The sequence below is a fragment of the Neofelis nebulosa genome, chromosome 4 (genome assembly GCF_028018385.1).
Source record: "Neofelis nebulosa isolate mNeoNeb1 chromosome 4, mNeoNeb1.pri, whole genome shotgun sequence".
Classification (NCBI taxonomy): Eukaryota; Metazoa; Chordata; class Mammalia; order Carnivora; family Felidae; genus Neofelis; species Neofelis nebulosa.
This window is the reverse complement of record NC_080785.1, coordinates 106,384,881-106,411,489: the sequence shown is the minus strand read 5'-3', so window position 1 is coordinate 106,411,489 and position 26,609 is coordinate 106,384,881. Positions and strand designations below refer to the sequence as shown.

General features: G+C 48.8%; 1 protein-coding gene across 1 annotated transcript in view; it reads left to right on the top strand.

Annotated features, from left to right (window-relative positions):
• The window catches only part of ABCA13 (ATP binding cassette subfamily A member 13), a 390,771-nt gene that overhangs the window by 122,805 nt on the left and 241,357 nt on the right, over positions 1–26,609 (top strand). Inside the window, exons 25-29 of the mRNA XM_058725626.1 lie at positions 922–1,086; positions 2,020–2,197; positions 6,765–6,904; positions 21,618–21,731; positions 25,088–25,178. Of these exons, the coding sequence (XP_058581609.1) occupies positions 922–1,086; positions 2,020–2,197; positions 6,765–6,904; positions 21,618–21,731; positions 25,088–25,178 (688 nt within the window). The remainder of the gene's footprint in view (positions 1–921; positions 1,087–2,019; positions 2,198–6,764; positions 6,905–21,617; positions 21,732–25,087; positions 25,179–26,609) is intronic.

Genomic DNA, 26,609 nt, shown 5'->3' with positions numbered 1-26,609 from the left:
GGTTTTGCCTTCCCAGCCTAGTTTCTTCGTGGTCCCCCTCCCTCTGCTGGGTAATTGTTAGGTTACACATGCACACACATTCATAGAACAAATACTTTCAGATCAAGTATATTTAAAATGCACAGGCAGGAGGGGGGCGCCTGGGGGTCTCAGTCCATTAAACGTCTGACTCTTGGTTTCGGCTCAGGTCATGATCTCACAGTGCATGAATTCGAGCCCCATTTGGGCTCTGTGCTGACAGTGCAGAGCCTGCTTGAGATTCTCTCTCTCTCTCTCTCTCTCTCTCTTTTTCTCTCTCTCTCTCTCTGCCCCTCCTCTGCTCGTGCTCTCTCTCCTTCTCAAAAATCAATAAATAAAAACCTAAAAAAAATAATTGTTTTATTTTCACTCTTAAAATATCCACTTTAGGCATCTCCAAGATAAAGAGAAATACTTGGAAATTGATTTTAATTAAATTTTTTTTTAATGTTTATTTTTGAGAGAGAGAGAGAGAGACTGCAAGCGAGCAGGGGAGGGGCAGAGAGAGAGGGAGACACAGAATCTGAAGCAGGCTCCAGGCTCTGAGCTGTCAGCACAGAGCCCGACTTGGGGCTCGAACCCACAAACTGCAAGATCATGACCTGAGCTGAAGTCGAAAGTTTAACCGACTGAGCTCCCCAAGGGGCCCCCGATTTTAATTTTAACAACAGATTGTGTTTCTTCCTGGTTTACGTTTGAGCACTGCTGGCGTAATCGAGGGTGTGATGAAAACCTGAACCAGGTGCACGCCAATGAAGAGGACATTGATACGGCACAGCCAAGACGTCTCCCTAGTTCGAGAGAGAATAAAATCCAATAACCAGGCTTTCACTGCTCACGCAAGGCTCATGAGAGTAGAATGTACAATGTTGGTTATTTCATGTTGTGTCTTTTCCCTTTGAGACTCTGATGCCTTTGGAAGCGAGCAGAGTGCTCAGCTCCCTGTCGGACGTGGTCTCCAGGCTCAGCCACCTGCTTGCCAAAGCCGGCCACGTTCTGGAATACCTTCCCGAATTTCTTCGTGTGAATAAAATCACTGCCTTGCTGGACATGCCCGACTTTCAACAGGTGTGTGTTCACTTTTGGTCCCCGGGGAGATATTCAGATTTGCTGCTTTGGCCTGTATTTGTCTTCCGGCATCTAAAGTTTGCATGTGGCAGCAAAACATAGCAATGGGAGTACTTTCTGTGGCTGCGGAGGCAACAGCCTGGCAGGAACGCTGGGCATCTCCCTAAAAACCGGAGGTCGGAGACTTCGTTGAGCCACATCCCCCCACATGGTGGTTGGAAGGGTTCACGCATCATCTGTGAAGTCTGAAATCACTACATCGTGTGTGAGCATACATGAGAGTTCACGGGCTTGTTTAACTTCATCCCGAGAGTTAATTGCTTTCAAAAACCTTCCTGTTTATTTACATGCAAATAATTGGCTTACGAAGTACAGATTACGTACTGCAAATACAAACACAAACTTGAAGGAAGTTAGTGGGGTGACGGTAGCTTTTGCTTGGACGCCGTCTGCCTGGACGGGATGCGCGGGGAGAGCAGGTGCGTGGGGACGCGCAAAGAGAGGTGCACGGTGCGGGGCATATGACAGGGTCCTCAGCGGCCTCGGGTAGGACAGCGCTGTGTTCATCAGCTGATGGGCAGTTTGGAAAGCTGTCAAGTGTCTGGGGGAACTCGGCGGTAGACAAACGTGAAGAACATTAATTCGCAGATTTAGCGATCTTTTATGGATTGAGCATTTATCACTGGACTGACCAGGATTTGCTGGTGCGCGTGCATGCACGTGTGCGTGAGTGTGGCCTTTGTGTCTCCTAATGGGTTAAAGTCCAGAAAAATCACTGCATGTTTTGTGGGGTGTTTGGAGGGCAGAGAAGTCTGAAGCCCAGATTGCGTGCTCGGGCGTGGTGAACGTCCTGTGTGTTCAGCTGGAGACAGGGCTCCCTTTCAGAAGGCGGAGTCCCTGTTGAGCGATACCTTATTTGCCTCATGTTCTCAGGATCCACAGAATGGCCAGGCCAGAAGTTCAGCCTTCGGTTCTTTCCAGTCCGTGATGAAGAAGCTTTGCAAGGAGCCCACGTCGTTTTTCAGCGGCTCCAACTCGTTCATTAACTTGCCCAGAGTTAATGAGCTCCTGGGAGGGGACAAAGAAAAATTCAACATTCCCGAAGATTCAAGTAAGGCGACAGTGATCTGTGTTTGCCTCTTGGCCATGCGCCCCGCTTTGTGCTGAATGTTCGGTGTGAGGGTGGGCACACACTGGCAAAAAGTGGTTCCCCTCCACCTTCTCAGCTGTATCTCTCCGCTTTCACTGAGGCTGCACATGTGGACGTGGCTTGTGGCTTTGGAAGCCCCTGGCACCCACCCACACCAGCTGATCCTCTCCCTGTGTCGTCAGGGAAATGACACAGGTCTTCTTGTATCCGTGTCTTAGATGAGACCATCGTGATTCAGAGATAAGATCACATGGCCAAAAAAGCATCACTTGTTCAGGGGTGCGGGGCACCGAACCCCACACGTGTATTGGCACGCTTAGTCTGCCTTTCTAATTAAGACACAGCCACTCTTTTTTTTCTTAATTTTTAAAAAAATGTTTATTTGTTTTTTTTTTTTTTTTTTTTTTAATTTTTTTTTTTCAACGTTTTTTATTTATTTTTGGGACAGAGAGAGACAGAGCATGAACGGGGGAGGGACAGAGAGAGAGGGAGACACAGAATCGGAAACAGGCTCCAGGCTCTGAGCCATCAGCCCAGAGCCTGACGCGGGGCTCGAACTCATGGACCGCGAGATCGTGACCTGGCTGAAGTCGGACGCTTAACCGACTGCGCCACCCAGGCGCCCCAAAAAAATGTTTATTTGTTTTTGAGAGAGAGAAAGACGGAGCGTGAGCAGGGGAGGGGCAGAGGGAGAGGGAGACACAGAATCCGAAGCAGGCTCCAGGCTCTGAGCTGTCATCACAGAGCCCGACGTGGGGCTCGAACTCACGAACTGCGAGATTGTGACCTGAGCTGAAGTGCGATGCTTAACCGACTGAGCCACCTAGGCGCCCCCAAAACATATCCACTTAAAGTGGGGCCAGGAAGTCGCTTATCCATCCACAGTCCTTTGCCACTGAGTCTCACAGAAGACAGATTTGTAGGTGGCTGCATACATTTCTCCTTGTTGTAGGATCTCACCACGTTGCAGGGACCAAAATGGTGCTCTTGGTCTCCGTGCCTGGACCCCCTCAGTGGTACTGGTCATCTGGGGCTCCCAATGGACCAGGGTGTCAGGGGTGTCTGACTCTGGGGCTCCCAGTCCTTTTAAAAGGGTTTACCTGATTGCTCAGCCAGGATCGTCTTCTTTTTGAGAAATGCCAGGTCAGCTGATTGGGGACCTTATTTACAGCTTCAGCATTCCTTCACCATGCCTGGGACACCCACCCAGGGGATGGCATCTGTCATCCCCAGTTCCCGTCCGCAAGTCAGGGCATGAATGCCAGGGGCCATGTTGGGATTCTGCCTACCACCCGCCCCCGATATATATACAAAATCTATTATATTACAAATTATGTCTTATATACTTACATATATAAAACATGCTATATATTACAAATTATGTATTATATATTTGTATATATTTCTTTACTATGAAAAATGTAAATCTAAATCTCTGTTTATGTACCGTGTGCATGGGGTGGAGAGAGTCCTGGCAGGACCAGGGAGGAGGAGGAGGGGGCATTTTGTGGAGCTGGAGGTGTAAGGTGTGAAGCCACCTCACAGCAAACTCAGAGACAGTGTGTTCGTGTGCTCATCAGCGAGTGGATAGTTCAGGTAGTTCTAGATACAACATGATTTGGCAGTATAAACACACATTATGTTGTTAATATCTGATAATTTTTGTTGTCCACTTCTCTAATTCTCATGTCTTCTTTTTTTTCTTGCACTTGGGTTTCTTGAGGATTTTTTATTTGCTCATGAAATCTAATCATCCATCCTTCCATCCATTCCTCCATCAATCTATTAATTCATCCATTTATCCTTCCTTCCTTCCTTCTTTCCTTCCTTCCTTCCTTCCTTCCTTCCTTCCTTCCTTCCTTCCTTCCATCCATCCACCCATCCACCTATCCATCCATCAATCCCCCCATCCACACATCCATTGATCCATCCATCCATCCATCCATCCATCCATCCATTCACCATCAATCCATCCATCCATCCATCCATCCATCCATCCATCCACCCACCCATCCACCCATCCATTGATCCATCCATCCATCTGTCCATCTATCCATCCATCCATCCATCCATCCATCCATCCACCTATCCATCCATCAATCCATCCATCCACCCATCCATCCATCAGTCCATCCATCTATCCATCCATCCATCCATCCATCCATCCATCCATCCATCTTTCCGTCTATCTTTACATCTATCCATCCTTCCATCCATCATTTAACCATCCATCCTTCCATCCATCCCTCTATCTATCCATCCAGCCTTTCATCCATCCATTGATTCATTCATTCACACGCTTACTCAACCATTCATCTGTCTAGTTATTTAGCCACCATTGAGGACCAGTCTTTCTTAGTACTTTCATACATTGTATTTCAAACGATTGTCACACTCACCACAGACAATATTAGTACCCTCATCTTCCAGAAGACATGCTGGAAGCTCAGAGAAGGGTAAATCACTTACCCAAGTTCACACAGCTCACAAGTGGCAGATGTCAGGATTCCTGGTTTGAAATTTTTTGTTCTGTACATAAAGATGGTTATGTCTTTTCTGAAATGAAAATTGTTACTGTTTACATCAAGCTGATAATTTGAAATATTACTTTGAAAAACATCAATGAGAACAACCTTTATAATTAATGGTTTCAAACTTCATTATGTATCCATGCTCTTAATTTATATCTCAGGGAGTTCTTTCTATCAGTTTTATTGTACTTGTTGAATAAAAAAACGTTTTTTTTTCCTTTTCAAGTGGACAATTTGGGAAGATGAAATTAATAGTGGAAGTGATCACAACAGCAATATTCATACCTTGGGTGTTAGGAATCATGGTATCAAAGCTAAGATACTTCCATTTTTTTAAGTTATTTTTTAATGTTTACTTAAGAAAAAAATTTTTTTTAATGTTTGTTTATTTTTGAGACAGAGAGAGACAGAGCATGAGCAGGGAAGTGGCAGAGAGAGAGGGAGACACAGAATGTGAAGCAGGCTCCAGGCTCTGAGCTGTCAGCACAGAGCCCGATGCAGGGCTCGAACTCACGAGCTGTGAGATCGTGACCTGAGCCGAAGTCGGACGCTTAACCGACTGAGCCACCCAGGTGCCCCTTAATGTTTATTTTTGAGAGAGAGAGGGAGAGACAGCATGAGCAGGGGAGGGGCAAAGAGAGAGAGGGGGATGAAGAATCCAAAGCAGGCTCCAGGCTCCGAGCTATCAGCACAGAGCCTGATGCGGGGCTCGAACCCACAGACTGTGAGATCATGCCCTGAGCCGAAGTTGGATGCTTAACCGACTGAGCCACCCAGGTGCCCTGAAATATTTGCATTTTAAATGTTCGCTCCGGGAGTAAAAGAACCAGTTGTACTAAAGTACTCATCACTACTTTAAAACCATATATAAGAATCAGTCACTAAGCACTATGGTGATGAAGGCTCTACCCTCATTAAGCACCTATTCGGTTACACAGGTTAGTTGAGTAAGCCCTCAGTTGAAACCAGTTAGCACCACAGCAATGATGAAAGCCACCTTAAGGAATCAAGGGTGGAGTGAAAAGAAGGTGACTTAATATATCAAAAACAGTAAGTTCAACACTTCTGTGTAGGTGCAGGGAAGAAAATTCAGTAACAAGATACGAAGCTAATTTCATAAGAAGAACCTAATTCTGTTCTCAATCCTGTAAGTGTTGACAGTTTTCTAGATTAAAGATCAGGTGCATTTCTTTCTATTACTTATTTTCAGGTGTCTTAAGGATGACTTAGTTTGGACACGTGAAGGTCATGCTTTCCTTTCTTTTAAAGTATTGAAGCAAGGGGCGCCTGGGTGGCTCAGTCGGTTAAGCATGTGACTTCGGCTCAGGTCATGATCTCACCGTTTGTCGGTTTGAGCCCCACATCGGGCTCTGCGCTGACAGCTCAGAGCCTGGAGCCTGCTTCAGATTCTAGGTCTCCTTCTCTCTGCCCCTCTCCTGCTGGTGCTCTCTCTCTGTCTCTCTCAAAAATGAATAAACATTAAAAAATTAAAGCAAAAACAAAAAAAACCCCAAATATTGAAATAAACATGGTGTCCCGAAATTTCTTCTGAGACAAGAGGCGCCAAAGACAATGACAAGAAAAATTCTTGTGGAATTTACTGCCCAAATTCAGAATTGTGGCATGAAAAATGTATCTAGGGGCGCCTGGGTGGCGCAGTCGGTTAAGCGTCCGACTTCAGCCAGGTCACGATCTCGCGGTCCGTGAGTTCGAGCCCCGCGTCAGGCTCTGGGCTGATGGCTCAGAGCCTGGAGCCTGTTTCCGACTCTGTGTCTCCCTCTCTCTCTGCCCCTCCCCCGTTCATGCTCTGTCTCTCTCTGTCCCAGAAATAAAAAAAAAAAAAAAAAAAAAAAAAAAAAAAAAAAAAAGAAAAATGTATCTAGATCAGTCATTGAAAAGTGACGCATCATGGATATGTAAATGAGGGTTACTGTTAGCCTGGGCATCCCCTATCGTGAGTAACTTTTTTGTTTGTTTGTTTGTTTAAATTGTGGCAGCACCATTTTGCTTGAACCTCTATCAGGAAATTCTACAGTCTCCAAATGGCGCTTTGGTGTGGTCCTTCCTAAAACCTGTATTACATGGAAAAATACTGTACACACCAAATACTCCAGAGATTAATGAGATCATTGGAAAGGTAAGTCTGAATGAATGAGGATGTTATAGATCGGGAAGAAATCTTTAAAGCTCCGTAACGCTCTATAGATTGGAATGCAGATGTTTTTGTGTGTTGAGTACGGTCCATCTTGGCCTTTTCCTGCCCTTGCTGTTAACCTTGGTTGGACGTGCCAAGGGGTCTCTCTCCTGAGGGACACTTTGGGGGTGGGAGGTATTATTTGGAGCAGGTGCACTGGAGCAGGTATTTTGCTTGGTGCACCCGGTGCTTAAGGAAGAGTCAGACCCCACCTGTGTGTAGTCTCGGCCTGGTGAGGGACGTGTCCCATTCGATTGTGAGGCTTTGGCGGCCTCACCCTGTGGAAGAGAGGCTGGGGGGGGGGGCAGGCAGCTCCGCCTCCCCAGGAGCAATGCCAACACCGCAGGGCTCTGTTTTCCCTCTCGTACCGCCTCCCACCTGTATGCTACGGGACTCGGGATGGTTCACAGGCACACTTTGTTCTGAGAGGATTGTGCTGTATCTTATGTGGTCTTGTTTTCGTGTCTGGGGGTGGCTCGTGAGGAGGCTTGCAGGCACCTTGAGGGGAGCTTCACAGAGAACACGCGAACCGTCTGATCCAATGCTCAGACCAGAAGAAGAGAAGCCAGGTTGTACTGGTGACGAACGTTCCAGCTTCAAGTAGTACTAACGTGAAAACCAAACAGTTAAGCGCTGGCGGCGGTCGTACGAGGAGGTGCGTTACTTTTGGTCCAGGTGGACTTTGCGCATCCCCGTGGTCGCCATGAGAACGCCCCAAAGCTCTGTCCCCCCGTGACACAGCTCAGGGGCTGTCTTTGTCTCCATGCACTCTGAATGTGGCCCATAACTTGTTTTCATCTGGAAAGCATCATCTCGGAGGGGTATTTACTGAAACTCTGACTCTTGCAGTGAAATGATGTTAATCTCGATAAACAGCAGGAGTGAGTCTTTTCACAGCTACTCCTAACAGGCCCGGAGCCAACGCCAAAGTTATTCCAGATTCCCTTCGTGGTTAAGTTTTTAAGGGCTGTGGTTTTTTTTTTTTTTTTTTAGGAATTTCATAGCAAATGACTCTCTAGAAAGCTTTCTTGTAAATTTCAATTGTTTAAAAAGAAGCTGTGAGTTTCTTTTTTTGATTATATGTTATATATTCGTGGTATTCGTAATACATGTGTTCTAGTGTTACGGGAATTAGTGTCACAGCTTGCACTTCTGAAGAGCTCACCCTGCGGTGGGGAACGAGGAGACAGAGAAGCGAAGGAATAAGTTAGATGTGATAGGAGGGGAGTGTTCAGTGTGGCAGGATGCAGAGACCTGAGCTGCTCCTCGAGGAAGGAAGGGTTTGGAAAAGCCTTAGGAGGGCAGGGCGTGTCTGCCTCTGTTGGGCAGGGGAGCCGGGACAGAGGTATGGGGAGGGATTGAGCCCCGTGAATTCTGAGAAAAATGAAAATTCTTTCTGTTTTTTTTAAACTGTATTTATTTATTTGAGGTGGAGGGGGGAAAGAGGCAGAAAAAGATGGAGAGAGAGAATCCCAAACAGGCTCCACGCTGTCAGCACAGAGCCCGACATGGGGCTCAATCCCATGAACCGTGAGATTGTGACCTGAGCCGAAACCAAGAGTTGGACGCTCAACAGACTGAGCCCCCCAGGCGTCCCTGAGAACAATGAAAATTCTGGAGAAACCAGCAATATCCCTGATTCTTGCTCCTCCCATGTGAGATGTTACAGGCAGTACCAGGAGCTGGCGTCCTTCTCACGCATCCAGTGTGACTGGCGACTTTGGATGTGGACATCCTGGTTTGCACTGATAAGGCTGCCTTTCTGGCGTTGTAGGCAGGGTGCGTTATTCTGGCAGTCAGCCGCGACTGTCTGGCTTCCTGAACATTGGATGCGGTCACTAGATGCTTGGTCTCAAGCCCCACCTGGTTGGAGGTCCCAGAAGCTTTGGCACGTGTCATGTGAAGCAACATCGGCTCCATGTTGTAAACTGTTTAGTACTTCGTCTTATTCTCTGCATCCCTTTCTTTTTTTTTTTAACGTTTATTCATTTTGAGAGAGAGAGAGAGAGAGAGAGAGAGAGAGAGAGAAAGCATGAGTGGGGGAGGGGCAGAGAGAGGGAGACACAGAATCCGAAGCAGGTTCCAGGCTCCGAGCTGTCAGCACAGAGCCCAATGCAGGGCTTGAACTCACGAACCGTGAGATTGTGACCTGAGCCGAAGTCAAACTCTCAACCGAATGAGCCTCCCAGGTGCCCCCAGAACAGATTTTTAACAGCAATATTGTGACAAGGACTGTTCAGCTTCCTAGCACCTCAGTGTGAAGTGACCACCATGTCTTTAGGAGAGGGTGTTAATTTCACAGGGTTCATTCTTGGACACTGAGGGAGGCACCCAGGAGCGTGATGGAGGTGACACAGGCAAGGCTGGGGGGGGGGCGCCCTTCCTGTTCCCTCCATCTGCATGACCTTGGGCTTGTCACTCTCCCCGTAGAGACCTCTTCCTCCATCAGCAAAATGGAGGCGCGAGCAAGCTCCGGGATTTCATCGGGGAGACTTGTTCGTGGGGACACACTGCGGTCCATGGCGTCCTTACCGTGCGCTTCTTTGGCTGGGCTCTCTGACGGGTGTGTCCCCAAAACCATCTGCACCCCCTTTGACAACACTTCCCAGACCCCAAGAACACAATGGCTACGATATCTAGGGAAGACCCAGCTCGTTCTGGGAGGGTCTTTACATGTGGATTGATGGTATTTCCACGTTATTATTCGGGAGATCCCAGTCCATCAGTGCGCTCGTTTAGTTTTGTTGGTCAGAATTGTGTTTGGTTTGGGGGCACCTGGGTGGCTCTTGATTTCGGCTCAGGTCGTGATCTCGGTTCATGAGTTCAAGTCCCGCATCGGGCTCTGTGCTGACGGCTCAGAGCCTGGAGCCTGCTTCGGATGCCCCTCCCCTGCTCACGCTCTGTCTCTCCTCTCTCTCAAAAATAAATAAGCATAAAAAAATTTAAAAAAAGAATTGTGTTGGTTTTGGCCCCAGGTTGATGCAAAATTAAAGAACAGAGTGAAGACAACACATGAGCTTTTATTTTTTTTTAAATTTTTTAAATATTTATTTATTTTTGAGAGAGAGGCAGGGGGGTGAGCAGGAGCAGAGAGAGAGGGAGACAGGATCCCAAGCAGGCTCTATAGTGAGAATGGAGAGCCCCATGCGGGGCTAGAACTCATGAACCAAGAGACCTTGACCTGAGCCGAAGTCGGACGTGTAACCGACTGAGCCCCAGGTGCCCCAACACATGCGTGTTAAGAGAGATTATAAAAGTGAAAAAAACGAAAACAGATACAAGAATTAGATTTTACATCCACGAGTAAGTAGCCTGTCAGGAACGGCATCGTGAGCTCAGGGTGCACACGTCAGCCACCCACCGGTGTCCTTCCCGATGGGACGCCAGCCCGCTACACTCAGCACCGTGCTCTCCCCAGAAAAGTCATCTGACTCCCTGTGCTCCATTTCCTTTTACCAAACAGGCTAAAATAACTCTCTTGCATGGCGTGCAGACCGGAGGATAGGAACGAAAAATCAGAAATGACACTTAGGGGGCGCCTGGGTGGCTCGGTTGATTAAACGTCTGACTTCAACTTACAGCTCAGGTCTTACAGTTCGTGAATTCGAGTCCCGTGTCAGGGTCTCTGCTGTCAGCACAGCTTCGGATCCTCTGACCCCTTCTCTTGCTGCCCCTCCCCCACTCATTCCATCTCTCTCTCTCTTTCTCTCTCTCTCTCTCTCACTCTCTCAAAAATACTTAGAAAATAGCAAACAAATGTAATCCTGGATCTTCTCTACCGACGTGATTTCTGAAGGACATTCTGACCGTGTTCTTTGGGTCCTGGGAAGGGTGAAAATCACCCTAGGAAGCAGGCAGAGGGGGCTGGGGGGCTGGGGATTCCCAGCCGGGGTGGGGACCGGCAATTTTGTCCCCAGAGGACCTGTGGTAGTATCTGGAGTTGTTTCTGGTGTCATGACTAGGGCGCTGCTGGTGGGGTAGGTAGGGGGGGAGCTCCTGGCACCCAGTGGGTGGAGGCCGGGATGCCGCTGTGCACCCCGAAATTCACAGGGCAGCCCCTGCTGTCGTGGGGGAGGCTTGTCTGGTGTCACTGGTGCTGAGGAGGAGAAACTGCAGGATGAAAGGTGTCTAGACAGGGTGGGAGCCCAAGGGAGGAGAGGACAGAGGAGGGACAGCCTGTGCTCAGAGTGTGAACTCAGGCTCACCCAAGCTAACCTGTCCTGGTGACGGTGCTCAGCGGGGGCTGGCTGTGGGCCGAGGGGGAAGCCGAGGGCACAGAGCACTTGGCCTTACCCCTGTGTGTCTCAGAACAAGTGGTCACCGCACAAGTTGGCCCTGGGGCACCGTGGTGGTCAGGCGGGGGCAGGAGTGGATTAACGTCTCCTGGCACGGGGGGAGGGAGCCAGGCTTTCCTGATGTCTGTGTCCTGAGCTGAGGTTGGTGGCCAGCTGTGTGCCTGCGGCTCCAAGGGGCAAGGGGGGCCTCGGCCCCAGGGTGGCCTCAGCCCGGTTGGAGCCCCGTGGCCCGGGCCGGGGGTCTGAGAGCAGGAGCTGAGATCAGACGTGTTTGTTGTATGGACCGCCATAACCAGCGCCCAGTAGCACAGTGGGCAAATGGTTGTTGAATGAATCACACAATACTGATTATATGGCTCTTGTGCGCATTCTGTCGAAGACTTCCCTGAATTTACGTATACCCGGGACAGGATAATCTCTGGGCTAAGCCCTGTGCCCTCCCTGCATCCGGTGACTCTTCCTTCCGTCACCGGGGCCGTTGTCCCCGGGCACAGGTCAGCGGTAGTCCGGCCTGAGGATGGCAGCGGTAACGTGGTCAGGGAGAGCGGTCTGCTCTGGGCATTACTTACCCTGATTGACTCCTGGCCAGGTCCCTGGCGTGGACCGCCTCACTTACCCCTCAAATGCTGGTGGAAGGAACTCATACCCATTACACAGAGAGGAAAACCACAGCCTGGAGAGGAGACATTACAGAGCTGGAAAGCGCGGGGAGCTGGAATTCAGGCCACGTGTGTTACTCTGAAGTCTTTGACACGCAGCCTGTATGAGCTTGCCCGTAAACTAGCCGGGAGACTTGGACAAGAGATTTGTTTTCTTCCAGCCCTGGTGGCTGCAAGTACAAGATCAAGGTGTCCACACGGTTGGTTCCTCCTGAGGCCTCTCTCTTGGGTGTGCAGACGGCTGTTTTCTCCCCGTGTCATCACGTGTTCGTCCCTTTGTGCGTATCTGTGTTCTGACCTCCTTTTCTTATAAAGGCCCCACTCTTGGGGCGCCTGGGTGGCTCAGTTGGTTAAGCGTCTGACTTTGGCTCAGGTCATGATCTCGCAGTTCGTGGGTTCGAGCCCCGCGTCATGCTCTGTGCCGACATCTCAGAGCCTGGAGCCTGCTTCGGATTCTGTGTCTCCCTCTCTGCCCCTCCCCTGTTCTCTCTCTCTCTCTCAAAAATAGATAAACATAAAAAAAAAAACCCCGTTCATTAAGGGTTAACATGTGACTTCATGTTGATTTTATCCCCCGTTTTAAGACTCTTTCTCCAAAAAGAGTCACATTCTGAGGTCCTGGGGGTTATGGATTTTGGGAGGACACAGTCTAGCATGAACACTGATACTTTCTTTTACCACTTGAAAATGGAAATGTGTGGGGCCATGTAGGAAACTCGCCAACTCTGTCCATAGGGTTCTGTGGCCAGTTCTGGAATCACACGGAAGGGAGGTTAATTTGCTAATGAGCGCATGAACACGGGCCTTGATTCTGCAAAGCAAGAGACGCACAGAGGCAGGTTCCAGGGCCGCTCCACTGACATCACCTGGCCTTGGGGTCCCCCAGATACTCTTCCTTGAACCTTGTCACTGTGAACTCGCGCCCGTGGCAGGGTCCAACCTCACTCGTCGGCGTTACCTGCACAGCCTGCTCATGACAAGCTGCTTGTAGGCTTCTAATGAAGAACCCACTGAAGTGTGCAGACCTTAGTTTCCAGGACCGGCGGGAGGAGGAGAAGATAGGGTTCAGATTGCTTTCGTAATTAAAACACTTTCCCTAAAAGTGGAACTAGTGACACTTTCCCTGGGTCCCTGGAGGCCCCCTCTGTCAGAGAACCAAGACTGTCGCTTTTATTCTGACAACAGTTTGCTCTCAAGTTCCTGAAGCAGCCGTGAAGCCTCGGTGTGGGTCCCGCTACTTTGGGCCTGAGCAAGTTTCTGGAGACCGAGGGCAGCTGGTGGCCTGGCAGCCGGACATGCCGGCTGCTCTGAGATGGAGACCCAGGCCCAGGAGTCCAGGAGTCCCTGGGCTGTGAGCAGTGTCACGAGCACGGCTTGGTGCTGGCCACGTGAGCCCGGGAGGGAGAGCCACGCAGGCCCCACTGTCCCACTTGCTGACCGTGGCCACTCTGAGGTCCTCATGCAGAGCCCCACGTCAGACTCAGGGCGACAGCCTCGGCACCCTGCCTCGACCTCCCCAAAGCCCCGGGGTCCGTTTCTGTGGCTTCTCACCTCTGTCAGCTCTGCAAGCCTACAGTTTTTCTTTTGTTGGGTATCAGACCACGTTTAAAACTAGTTTTTGGTGTTTGGAGTGATTTTGACATAGTTGCATTATTGGCGCCCCTGGGTGGCTCAGTCGGTTAAGCGTCTGACTTCAGCTCAGATCACGATCTTATGGTTCATGAGTTCAAGCCCCGAGTTGGGCTCTGTGCTGACACCTCACAGCCTGCTTGGGATTCTCTCTCTCCCTCTCTCTGCCCCTTCCCCACTCACGCTTTCTCTGTCTCTCAAAAATAAATAAGCTCAGGGGTGCCTGGGTGGCTCAGTCGGTTAGGCATCCAACTCTTGGTTTCGGCTCAGGTCATGATCTCACGGTTCGTGAGTTTGAGCCCCACATCGGGCTCCATGCTGACAGTGTGGAGCCTGCTTGGGATTCTCTCTCTCCCTTTCTCTCTGCCCCTCCCCGTCTCGCTCTCTCTGTCTCAAAATGAATAAACTTGAAAAAAAAAAAACTTAAAAAAAAAGAAATTGCATGATCTTTCCTTCTTAGTTTTATTCACCACATACACATTTTTGCTGTTTTCTGAGCACGGTGTCTGTCTGGTTATTTTCCAGTGTGTCGGTCAGGGTCCAATCAGAAGAAACATCAAGGAAGGTTGAAATGAAAAATCACGACTGTAACAAGAGCTTAGAGTCCCAGGGGGCTGGTTAAGGATGTGAAGAATAAAGGCCTGGGGCAGACCCTCACCGGGGGCTGGCAGGACCTTGGGGGGCGGGAGGAACAACCCTGGAAATGGCCTCCCCACCCAGGGTCAGGGTCCAGACCCCACTGGGAGGAACACAGCTATGGTCAGCTGGGTGCAGAGGTCACCGGGGGCCCTGCTGGTGGTGCCGAGGACCTGCATTTGTGGGTGCAGGGGAACCCCTACGCTTGGCCACTCTGCAGAGCTGGACCGCGGCATGGCTGGGGAGGTCATCGTGGGGATACCGCACCCCTGGGAGAGGCAAGTTCTTGGACACCTGCTGAGCTGTGGAACGAGGGACCCTAGGGACATTGCCTTCTCTGTCCTGCTTTAAATTTTTTTTTTTTAATGTTTATTTTATTATTTTTGAGACAGAGAGAGACAGAGCATGAACGGGGGAGGGGCAGAGAGAGAGGGAGACACAGAATCGGAAGCAGGCTCCAGGCTCTGGGCCATCAGCCCAGAGCCCGACGCGGGGCTCGAACTCACGGACCGCGAGATCGTGACCTGAGCCGAAGTCGGACGCTTAACCGACCGAGCCACCCGGGCTATCCTGCTTTAAAATACTTGCCAGATCCTTCCGACGTCTGATTTACCTCAATATGGACATCTGTTAATTGCTTTTCTTTTTTCCCTTTTTTTCATGTTTATTTATTTCTTTTGGGAGGGAGGGGCATAAAGGAAGAGAGAGAGAGAGAGAGAGAGAGATAGAGAGAGAGAATCCCAGGCAGGCTCCGTGTTGTCATCGTGGAGCCTGATGTGGGGCTCGATCTTACCCACCGTGAGGTCATGACCTGAGCTGAAACCAAGAGTTGGTTGCTTACCCGACTGAGCCACCCAGGTGCCCCCCAGTTAATTGCTTTTCGTATTCAAGGTGTGATTTTTCTGGTTCTTTGTGTAGAGGGCGATTTTCACTTGTGTTGTGGGAACTGGGGGTTTTCTGTCAGGAGATTGTAAAGATGTTTTATTCTTGCCAGAAGTAACGTCCCTCAGGTTTAACAAAATACAGGTTTCAGCCTCCCTGTGGTTGTGGTTCGAGGGACAGTTGAATCCTAGCAGCCTCTGATAGGCTGGCCCCTCTGCTGCATCTGGGGCTCCCCTGGCCCCTGATGCTTCTGCCTGAGGGTGGTTTGTCCAGGCCCACATGCTTCCAGATGCTTCCGGGGGCGGGGGATGGGAGTTTGTGGTTGAGAGCCCTCTTGTTGGGGCCAGGCCACTTGTCCCTCTACCTCCTGCTCGGTGACTGTGCGGGGTGCGTGTGCTGAGATCGTCCACGCGGGACCCTCTGTCGCCTCCACCCTCCCCTGGGGTTTCCTGGGCTGCTTCTCTGCAGTGAGGGTCCTGACTGATCCTTTTTGTTGATGTTTCAGCAGGATTCCTGTCCATCGTGGGAGGAGTGAGCCTCCCGGCTGCGTTCTGCTGCTGGCTTGTTGGTTGGGGAAATGCAGGGTGTGGGTCAGCTTCTGTTGAGTGGGGGTCAGAGGGCACCCTTCTGCTGATATTGTCCAGTCCTGGGGAACCGACTGGCTTGCTTCCTCCTTCCTCCTTTTAGAGTTCTCTATGGACGCCTCTTGCATTGTTTCCAGAGGGTAAGGCAGTTCAAGCAAGGAGACAGGGACTTGTGGACAAAGTCCCCTTTTCTGAGTCCTTTTGACATGAGTCTGCTTATCTCTGCTGGGTGCCTGCTGGGTGTTCCAGGCCCAGCCCTAGGAGCAGCTGCTTCTCCAGCAGGTTCTAGTCTCGCGCTCTCAGTGCCGGAGAGGTGCCTTGCTGTTAGTCCCCGTTTTCCACCTCCTCGGTCGCTGGACACAGCACACGTTCTGTTCCTGCCTGAAGGTTTTCTATGGCTTATCCGTAATTTGTCATGTTCCTTACAAAAATATATTTCACTGAGATTTTAAAATCTAGGGTCGCAGAGATAGCATTCTTTTGCTTTAAAACATTTCCTCTGTAGGGGCGCTGGGGGACTCAGTTAAGCATGTGACCGTGGCTCAGGTCATGATCTCGCAGTTCGTGAGTTTGAGCCCGGCGTCTGGCTCTGTGCGGACAGCTTGGAGCCTGGAGCCTGCTTCGGCTGTCTCCCTCTCTCTCTGCCCCTCCTCACTAGCACTCTGTCTCTCTCTTCCTCAAAAATAAATAAAAACATTTTTAAAAAATTCTTAAAAAAAAATTCCTCTGTATGTGTTATAGGGATTTTCCATACTTGGGAGGTTTATTTTCTAATATTATCAAATTAAATTATTAAATTATCTATTATTCAAACATCAGTGTTTCCGATTGTTTTGAATATTTAAATTAACACCAATATTAAGGTTTAGATGCACTCTAATATATTGATTAATATTAAATAATTTAAAATTAGACTCAGCGGAGACCTGTATACTTTGTTGTATGTTTAGGAAAATAGCTCATTTTCTCATTGTTTTTCTTTTTCTCCATGTCATTTCTTTTTAAGTTTTAAAAACATTTATTTATTTACGTTATCTCTACCCAACGCAGGTCTCGAACTCACAACCATGAGAACTAGAATCACATCCTCCACCACTGAGCCAGCTGGGTGCCCCTGAAGTCATTTCCTTTTAACATTTATTTTTATCAATTTCTTTCGGCTTTCCTCGTATTTGTTGTATTATTGTACTACGTTGACTAAGTTTTGGTTTTTAATTAGTAACAAACCTACTGGAGTCTGTAATTTGGTTCTATCTAGCATGTTGTTATGGCTAATATCTTTATTATTGCCTATGTAAACACTTCCTAAGTAATATCCTATAACTCAAGAGTTATTTGTATTATTTAAAATTTGCAACTCGTTAAATTAAAAGGTGTTCACACGGGGCGCCTGGGTGGCTCAGCCGTTAAGCCTCTGACTCTGGCTCAGGTCATGATCTCACAGTTTGGGAGCTCGCACCCCACATCGGGTGAGCACGAGCCCCGGGTGAGCCCTGCTTCTCTCTCTGCCCCTCATGGGATTATCTGTCTTCCCTCTGCCTCCTCGTTCACTTGGACCCTCTCTCTCTCTCTTTCTCTCTCAAGAAAAGAAAAGTGTTCACACAAACTTTGGCTAAGAATTTCTAATTTCATAACACACACCTAAATGATTTATATATTTTGGGATTTTATTGTATGTTAGTTTCCATAAATTTTCTTCGGCATTTGAAAAGCAAGGATATGTATGTATACAGAGGATAAAATAGGATATTTTAACTAATTTAGGTAGCCATAGATTTAGGTAGTCATACAAAAAAGATGTACATATTTGTATTGGGACACCTGAGTAGCTCAGTTCCTTGAGCACCTGCCTCTTGATTTCGGTTCAGGTCACAATCCCAGAGTTGTGAGATCCAGCCCCGTGTCGGGCTCGTTGCTGAACATGGAGCCTGCTTGGGATTTTCTCTTCCCTCTGCTTCTCTCCCTGACGTGTGTGTGCACACGCGTGTGCACATGATCTGTCTCTCTCAAAACAAATAAGGGTATATATATTTATAAACTTACCAGATACCTATGTAAACATACATATATGTTTGGTGTGTCTGTGTGTGTGTTTGTAGAGTTAAGACTTTTCAGATCTCATGTGGTTGCATCGGGAATACCATCCAGCCCCGGCATGTGGGTGTGCAGTTTGGCTGCTGCCAGGGCTGTTTACTGAGCACTTACTATGGCCCAGACCTGGCCCTGAGACACTGTCACACGTACCCTAATATCACCACCTCTGCTAACCCCATTCCTCTCGGAGCCTGAAGCCGACGGTTAAGCAATGGGGCTTAAGGCCAGGCAGCAAACAAGGGGCAGAACTAGGGTCGTAACCTGGACAAGGGGCTCGTTCGTGACTTGACTCTTCAAGGACCGTCTGCCTGGTTGCGAAGGGCTCCTAGTTTTCAAGTGTTACCATGTTCCTTTCTTGTTTCTAGTCATTTTTACTTCATATATTTTGATGATATGTTCCTGAGTGCATAAATATTAATCGTTGTAAATTGTAATTTCTTTTCCAGAATAAAACAAATTTTGTTCTTTTAAAAAAAATGTTTATTTTTTAGAGAGAGGGGGGAAGGTATGAGTGGGGGAGGGACAGAGAGAGGGGGACAGAGGATCCGAAGCAGGCTCTGCTCTGACAGCAGAGAGCCCCATGTGGGGCTCGAACTCACAAACTGTGAAATCATGACCTGAGTTAAAGTTGGACGCTTAACAGACTGAGCCTCCTGGGCGCCCCAAACCTTGTTCTGTTTATTCTTTTTACTGCAAATTTTCTTTTGTCTGTTGTTACCATTTCTAGCTTTTTTTGTTTTGGCTTGATATTTAAATCTTTTGTTTTTAGTCCAATATAAAAATCCAGTTGGCTTTGATAGCATTGTGTATAATCTTAATCTTAATCAAGAAAAGAGTTTTGCTTACTTTGTTCATAGCTATATTTCTAGCACCTGGACCTGGCTTACAGACAATAAATATAGACACTTCCTCAATCACTTAACCAACTGGGTCTGAGAATCTCCATCCTAATTGGATGTTTGGACCTACTCATAGTTATTGTCGTGAATGGCATGTCTAGAGTTATTTTTGTCATTCTCTGTTAGTTTTAAAATTTATGCTTGTCCTTGTGTTTTTCTTTTTTCCTCTCTTTTGCCAAAGGAATCTGTTTTTCTCCCTTCTGTTTTTTTTTTTTTTAAGATTTTATTTTTACGTGATCCCTACACCCAATGTGGGGCTCGAACTCACAACCCCGAGATTGGGGGTTGCAGGCTTCACAGCAGGCGCCCCTTCCTTCTGTCTTTTTAATGTGTGCTTACCTGTCACAGTTAATGCTGTGTTTCTTACTGGGGTGGGAGTCCCAGTTTACCTGCATGCGTCTGTACCCGCCTGTCACCCTGTCGCCGAGGGAGCCTGAAACCCTATGGGTTTCTAACATGATGACAGTCACCTCCGTAAAAGTTAGCAACTGGGGGTTCTAATTTCAGTTATAACCTTCCTATTATAATTTTATGATTGTTACACTTAAGTTTCAAGAATCATTGTTGGCATCTGGATTAAACTTAGAACTTTGTTAGCCATTATTTAAAATCAGTTCTTTGTGTGAATGCTTTCATGGCTCATCTCCATTTCGATCGTATTGGGAAATTTCTATTCGTATATTGTTGACTTAACTTGTACTCAGGTTGTCTTCATGTGACTGTTGGGACCGTTCACAGGTAGCTGAGGTTCTTTCTCCTTGGGTGTCGGAAGATGGCTTTCTGGGGCTCCCCCCTTTGCATCATAGCCTGGCTGACGGAGGAATTCTTGGTTTATGTTGTCTCTCTCTCAGGACTATAGAATGTGCTTCATCGTCCACTGACCTTTAATTTTGCAGAGAAGCTATCTGAAACGACATGAGTTTTTAAAAATTCCTTCTGAAGAAGCTTCTTGTGAACTCCTTGGTGCGCCTGGGTGGCTCAGTCGATTAAGCATATGACTCTTGATTTCGGCTCAGGTCACGATCTCACAGTTTGTGAGTTCAAGCCCTGTGTTGGGCTCTGTGCTGACAGCGTGGAGTCCGCTTGGGATTATCTCCGTCTCCCTCTCTCTCTATGCCCCCCCGCCCCTTTCTCAAAATAAATAAACTTTAACATAAATAAATAGTTTAAAAACAAAAAAAAGAAGTTTCTTGTGAACTCCTCGATGCATATATATTCATTCAGTTAGAATTCTAGATCTGACGAGGTATGTGATTTTGTTTATTATCAGAAAGGCTCCGAAACGTGCAGACTCAGGGATGTTTGTGACCAATGGTGATTCCTGACCCTGCTCTGGCCCTTTCCCTCTCCTGGGATTTGCCTCTTCTTTGGCTTAGATCTTTAGCATCTGTCCTAGATCCTGGTTTTACTTTTCTTCCCCTCTGTCTTGCACCTGCCTTCTGAGGGCCAGGATGGCGTCATAGGTTGGTTCTGTGTGGAGACTGTCCCTGTTGCTGGTTCCAGAACACTGCCCGTCTGCCACCCGCTGGTTCTGGGTTCAGCCGCCCGGTGGTCAGCCCTCAGGTGGCGGCCCCTTAGCCCAGACGGCTCCTTCTTATCGCCACCTTCTCTGCTCTCCTTGACCAGCCGTGACAATATGGAAAATATGAAGCAGACATTGCCTACATTTTCTCCTCTCTTTCATGAAGTCAGCTCCAGCCGAAGACCTTTCTCTCTCCTGAGTCATAGTTGGCCTCCTCTCTTGACCAGGAGGATCATTTCACAGGCCCCAGAAGCAGAGGACTGCGTTTACCCAGCGCGGGCAGGCAATAGCAAGTGTGTGAGTCCTGGTGGCCCAGGTCCACACGCAGACAGAGTGAGACGTGTTTCTGCACCAATTCACACGCCTGGCAGCCAAGTCCCAGGAGGAGGGGCTCCGGGCCGGGCTGGGGGGACAGGGCCGTGACCTGTGGACACCCCAGCTGTGCTCCGGGGGGCGCTTCTGCCCCATCTTTGGGCTGGGAGTGTGTGCTTTCCTATCTTTTCTGGGCTGGTTGGTTTTCAGCTCCTGACCTGGGATGACCTGGGGCATTAGGAGGGTCTCCTGGTGGCCCCAGGGATGTGTGGTTGGACTCTCCCAGGCCCTCCGTACTAAGCCTTCTCTTTGGCATTTAGACTATTTTCAGTATTAAAAATACAGTAACATTCCATGGACATTTTCATGGAGATACCTTTATATTTCATTCATTTATTTTTAAATGTTGATTCATTTTGAGAGAGACAGAGAGAGCAAGTGGAGGAGGGGCAGAGAGAGAATCTCAAGCGGGCTCTGCACTGTGAGCCCAGAGCATGACACGAGGCTTGAACCCACAAACTGTGAGATCATGAACTGAGCTGAAATCGGTCGCTTAACCAACTGAGCCACCCAGGCGCCCCTATATTTCATTTAAATCATTTCTTAGGATAGAGTCCTTTTATCTTTAGGGAAAAAAAGACATGGGCATTTTTTTTTTGTGGGTCAGTGACTCAAGATTTTTATGATTCCAAGCTATTTTACACGAATCTTGGGTTTATTTGGTCTGCCAGCAGCAATAAATGATCCAATACAACCAGTTGTGCTATATCTTCAATAGCGCTGGGTGTTGTAGAACAAATACACAGACATTACCTGACAGCTTATTTTCGAGGAGATGTGGGCAAACATTATTTTGTTTAGCCGGTACGTACTGGCGACATTGGCTGTTCCCCTCTGTGAACTCAATCCTGGGAGCACCACGGTGAACAGGTGGGTCGCACCTGCAGAGATGAGGGCACCAGAGCCGGTCCCCTGGTGGGGGGATGTGTCGGTCGGCCTGCCCGTGGCCTTGGCACATCTTTGTTCTGCTGGCCAGTCCTGTCCTGTGGCCTCTCTCCCCTGCTGTAGCTGCACAGTCCTTAAGAATCTTCCTGAGGTGGCCCAGCAGAACTAGAGACATATCCACATTTGCTTTCCTTTGCAGGCAAATTATACTTTTCATTTCGTGGACAAGCTGAAGACTTTAACAGAAACCTTGCTGGAAGTGTCCAGTGTTTTTCAGAGTGGAGGGAGTGGCCAGATGCTCAGCAAACTGCAGGTGAGTGGTGGCTTTGCTCTCAGAGCACCTGCTAGGGCGCGTCTGTGAAATCAGAGTGGCCCCTTCGAAGACCCCAAGAGCCCCTCGGGTGTGCTTGTTGGTTGACTAATCACGCTGACCTGAAGGTGAACTTGTGAGGCAGTTTTGTGAATTACCAAGGGTTTTATTCATGCCGGATGTCACTATTATGAGCATCGTGAATAATTTATTAACACTGGCCTGTTCTTTCAATTCCATAACTTAGATGGAGGCATGATTTTGTACCTTAATGCTCCTTTGAGTGGTTTGCGTACTATTCAACTCTGGGTCTACTTAAAGGATCAGTTATCACTCCCTGACATTCTGTATCGAGAACCTAAAATATTCCAGAATTCGGGGGCTGTGGTTTAAGATGGCCAGCTCCTGCGGAGCCCCACAGCTGTGAACTTCAGAACTTTAAATGAGGTAGGCCACATAATAACCGGGGGCCATTTGAAAAAGAACCCTAACTCACCTGAAGTCTGATAGCATGAGAAAGTATGCCCGCATTTTCATTCCTGTTCCGCCTGTTTCTTACACACCAGGTGAGTAGGTCAGGGTGATTCACAGCATGGATTCAGGAGCCAGCCTGTCTGGGTTTGATGCCCAGTTGAGCTGAGCCTAGCACTGCTGTGTGATCTCGGACTGGTCACTGAACTTCTCTGTGCCTTGGGTTTCTTATCTGTGCTGTGAGGAAATAATCGTAGTTACAAGCTGTAAATCACTGAGGGCCTGGGAGGCACTTGGAATAGTGTTTGCCACGCAGGAAATGCTTCAGTGTCTGGGGCCTCCCACAGTGGGTGCTAAGATGGGAGAATTTTATTTATTTATTTTTCATTTTATTTTCTTAAAATTTGTTTTAAGTTTTATTTTGAGAGAGAGAGAGAAAGCATGAGCAGGGGAGAGGCAGAGAGAGAGACGGAGAGAGAGAGAATCCCAAGCAGGCTCTGAGCTCTCAGCACAGAGCCCCGACACGGGTCTTGAACTCACGAACCGTGAGAACACGATCTGAGCTGAAATCAAGAGTCAGACGCTTCACCGACTGAGCCACCCAGGTGCTCCCCAATGGGGGAGAATTTTATTATGGGAGAGGGAGGCAAAGGGTGCTGGGGAGCTCGGGAGCATAGGCACCTGAGGACATGCAGGTCTGACCCCGGGACCCAGAGAGGGAGGGAGGCTGGGCGGGAGCATCCTAGCCGGTCCTGCAAGGTAGTGAATACACTGCCCAGAGCTTCGGTCAGTTTTCCCTGGGGAATCCTGTGCCGGGGTCCTGCGGCTGCCTGCAGTGGGCCTGGGGGGGGTGGTCGTGGCCCCCGACAAACCCAGGTGGTTTCCGAGCCCAGCAGCGGCCGTCAGTTCTGTCCTGGTCTTTGAAGGTCCACGACGCTGGTTCTGAGGGCGGCCAGCACCGTGCGAGTGCCGGGGTTATTGTCATATTTTTCTTTGACTTGTCTGCTCGTGGATTAGTTTGTTTATACGGGGGTCAGTAGGCTTTCTCTGTAACGGGTCGGATGGCAGATGATGTAGGCTTTTGTAAAGTCTCTGCTGGGACTGAAAATTACACACCGCATTATAAGCAACAAAGGGAGCATCTGCAGAGTCTCGTGAGGATGTGACCAGGTGCCTGACTGTCCCTCGAACCACACGGCTCCTTGGAGAGGTCCTCTGATGGTCCGCTGTCCTCCAGGCAGTCACGTTAGCCGCATAACTCTTTCCTCTATCTGACTCTGCCACCAGCGGCTTAGGCTAGTGCCTTTGCTGGCGACCGAGACCTGGACCTCCTTCCCGCTCAGTTAAGAGTGAGTGATCTCCTCTCGGAGATGTGGCCGAGGTTCAGGGACTAACACTCAGAAAGTGTCCACCCTGTGTCTGCCACGTGCCCGACAAAAAATATGTAAGATTCCAAAAAGAAGCGCACACCAGGGTTTTGTACTGAAATCCTGTCATCCGTAGACACGTCGATGAAATCGTCACATCTCTGGGGCGGGTGTGAGAAGTCAGAGAGCTCGATGCAGAAGGTAGACCACATTCGAGAATTCCTTATCAGGAGCTCCGAGTCGTAAGGTTGCGCGCTAACAAAATGTCGGGGTCACATATAAATATTCTTTAGTGAATGGACACGTTCCAAAATTAGTCCCTGTTCCGCTAGCCTCCCCCGACCCCCCCACCAACCCTCACCGCTTAATCCTGGCGCTGGCCTCATGGGATTTTGTCCTCTGTCTGCTGTGGACTGTTGGGTGTTGTGGGGGGCAGTAGTATACAAGTCAGTGCATGCCCACTTCAAGATCAAGAGGCAAAGTTTCATGAAATCACCTTGGAGGGGGCGCCTGGGGTGCTCAGTCGGTTGAGCATCTGACTCTTGGTTTATGTTCAGGTCATGATCTCAAGGTTCGGGAGATTGTGCCCCGTGTCAGGCTGCCCGCTGTCATCTCGGAGCCTGCTTCGGATTCCCTGTCTCCCTCTCTCTCTGCCCCCTCCCTCCCATGCTCTCTCTCTCTCTCAAAATAAATAAATAAGCATTAAAAAAAGTCACCCTGAAGAGCCCTCCATAGGGAAACCATTGACAAAGGAGAGGCAAAGCCATCAATATGTAAGAGGGGTCGCAGCAATCATGATATGAAAGTTTCTCCCGAAGATGACATTTGGTTGCCAAAAGATTAAGAAGGTTCAAGGGACGCAGAAACTCTTCCTCAGTGCTTTTCTGACAGTGGCCCCCTCTTTACAGCTGGCCTGTGGAAAAGACCCTGTTAAGGATCTGATACAAAGGGTCACCATACACTTTTGTTAGAAAATTTTGCTGGAAGGTCACACTGAGTTCATTCTTGGTTACAGAGATTAGTGCGTGACTTTAGTTACAATCTGAATTGTCACAATTGTTCCTTTTGGTTTTCAAGATAAAATTGTCATCAAATGTTAGGCCATTATTTACCATGATCTTTAGAACCTTTTTTTTTTTTTTTTTTTTTTTTTTTAAATTTTTTTTTTCAACGTTTTTTTTATTTATTTTTGGGACAGAGAGAGACAGAGCATGAACGGGGGAGGGGCAGAGAGAGAGGGAGACACAGAATCGGAAACAGGCTCCAGGCTCCGAGCCATCAGCCCAGAGCCTGACGCGGGGCTCGAACTCACGGACCGCGAGATCGTGACCTGGCTGAAGTCGGACGCTTAACCGACTGCGCCACCCAGGCGCCCCTTTTTTTTTTTTTTTAAACCATGATTCACTTTATGTGTCCTTGTCTTGTATACTGAAACTTTGAGTTTACCTCACAAGTATTTTTCATTGAATAATAATTGAGGAAATGAGATTATTTTTGTGAAGCTGTGTTATTTCCCTTTAGGCAGCCCTGAGAAACAAATTTATAAGAAACTTTGTAGAAAGCCAGCTGCACATTGATGTAGACAAACTGATGGAAAAGCTCCAGACTTACGGTAAGTGGGCGGGTGTGCGGGTGTAAGCCGGTGGGCGAGTGCGTGTAATTGTGCGAGCACACGTGGGCGTGTACGTGGGTAGGCGTGCAAGCTGGAGGCCAGGTGTGCAAAAGCATACGTGGGCAGGTGTGCAATGTAAGTGTGCGGGTGTGCGAGTGTACGAGGGTGGGTGTGGCAGGGTCCGCTTCCCTATTGGCCCGCCGCTGGGGTGCTCATCCTCCTGCCTCTAAGTTTCGGTGTGACACTGTCCAGTCACTCTTCCTCTCGGGTTTCTGGTTTCTCGTCCACAAGACTAGAAATGCTCTCGTTTGTTCATCCCTGCGGTTTTCTGATTTGCTGAGTTGGGCCTTGAGTAGCAGGGAGCGCACTTGGAGAGGAAGGCTTCTGATACCAAAGGCAAGAATTCTGAGACTTCAGATAAGTTTATGGAACGAGGGAGCGTTCCTGAGTCAGGAGCTGACGGAAAGCAGGTGCGTCGATTGGAAGATTTGGAGCTGAGGCTAGAAGGTTCTGTCAATCAGTGGACGGTTGTATTGCCTCAGTAGGTTTGTCAGTGCACGAATCCATTTGTTTGTTTCTTTTAAGTTTATTTATTTTTGAGAGAGAGAGAGAGAGAGAGAGAGCACGTGCAGCAGAGGGGAGGGGCAGAGAGAGAGGGAGACACAGAATCTGAAACGGATCTGCGCGGATAGCAGAGAGCCTGATGCAGGGCTCGAACCCGCAAACTGAGAGATCATGACCTGAGCTGAGGTTGGACACTTAACCGACTGAGCAATCCAGGCCGCCCCGCATGAGTTCATTTACTGAGAGAGCGCACAGGAGAGTCGGGTTCTGTGCCGGGATCTGGAGACCCTGCTTTACCATCCCGGGCGGGGCGCAGACGGCCGTGTCAGGACCAACGGCTCTGAGGTGGAATCAGGCCGGTGTGTCCCAGGGGTGCTCTTAGGAGCCCGGCCTGGCCGGGGGCAGGATGGGAATAGAGGAAGGACCCGAAGGGAAGGGGGGCGTCACTGGATCCTGGCACTCTGCCCGTGAGCGGGAAGGGGCTGGTGTCTGCCTGCATCTGGAGGTCAGCGGAGGGCCGGGCATCGTAGGGGGCACGATATTTCCCTCTTATGGCAAAAAAAGTTTGGTGAATTTACTGCCTTAGAAAAATTAATGTGGGGCGCCTGGGTGGCTCAGTCGTTTCGGCGTCTGACCTCACCTCAGGTTATGATCTCACGGTTTGTGGGTTCGAGCCCCACATCGGCTTGCGCTGGGCTCTGTGCTGACCCTTCAGAGCCTGGAACCTGCTTTGGATTCTGTGTCTCCCTTTCTCTGCCCCTCCCCCGCCCGCACTCTGTCTCTCTCTGTCTCAAAAAGAAATAAACTGTAAAAAAAAGGTTAATGATATTTTAAAATAAATGTTACTGCCTTAAGTCACTTTTCAAG